The sequence below is a fragment of the Buceros rhinoceros genome, unplaced genomic scaffold (genome assembly GCF_000710305.1).
Source record: "Buceros rhinoceros silvestris isolate BGI_N320 unplaced genomic scaffold, ASM71030v1 scaffold20644, whole genome shotgun sequence".
NCBI lineage: Eukaryota > Metazoa > Chordata > Aves > Bucerotiformes > Bucerotidae > Buceros > Buceros rhinoceros.
In genome coordinates this window covers 1-235 of record NW_010406725.1, presented here as the reverse complement: position 1 = coordinate 235, position 235 = coordinate 1, and the positions used below count along the sequence as shown (strand labels likewise).

At 66.4% G+C, this 235-nt stretch overlaps 1 protein-coding gene across 1 annotated transcript in view; it reads left to right on the top strand.

Moving 5' to 3' along the window:
* Positions 1–186, top strand: part of ZPR1 (ZPR1 zinc finger) — a gene marked incomplete at both ends in the record, with an annotated part of 698 nt that extends 512 nt beyond the window's left edge. Inside the window, 2 exons of the mRNA XM_010134242.1 lie at positions 4–42; positions 121–186. Coding sequence (XP_010132544.1) covers positions 4–42; positions 121–186 — 105 coding nt within the window. The remainder of the gene's footprint in view (positions 1–3; positions 43–120) is intronic.
* Between the last annotated feature and the right edge of the window lie 49 nt (positions 187–235).

The following is a 235-nucleotide window of genomic DNA, read 5'->3' as shown; positions in this document are numbered from 1 at the left end:
AAGACGGAGAAGCTGCGGGAGTTCGTGGGGAAGCTGCAGGAGGTGAGCGGGCTCCTCCTCCTCCTCCGTGTGCGGCAGCAGGGGTTAGGAGGGGCCCTGACGCCTGGGCGCTCTCTGCAGATCATCGAGGGGAGGAGGAAGGTGCGCTTCATCATGGACGACCCTGCCGGCAACAGCTACCTTCAGGTACGGTGTGGGCACGCGGGGGTGACGGCCTCGGGTCTCTGAGCAGCTG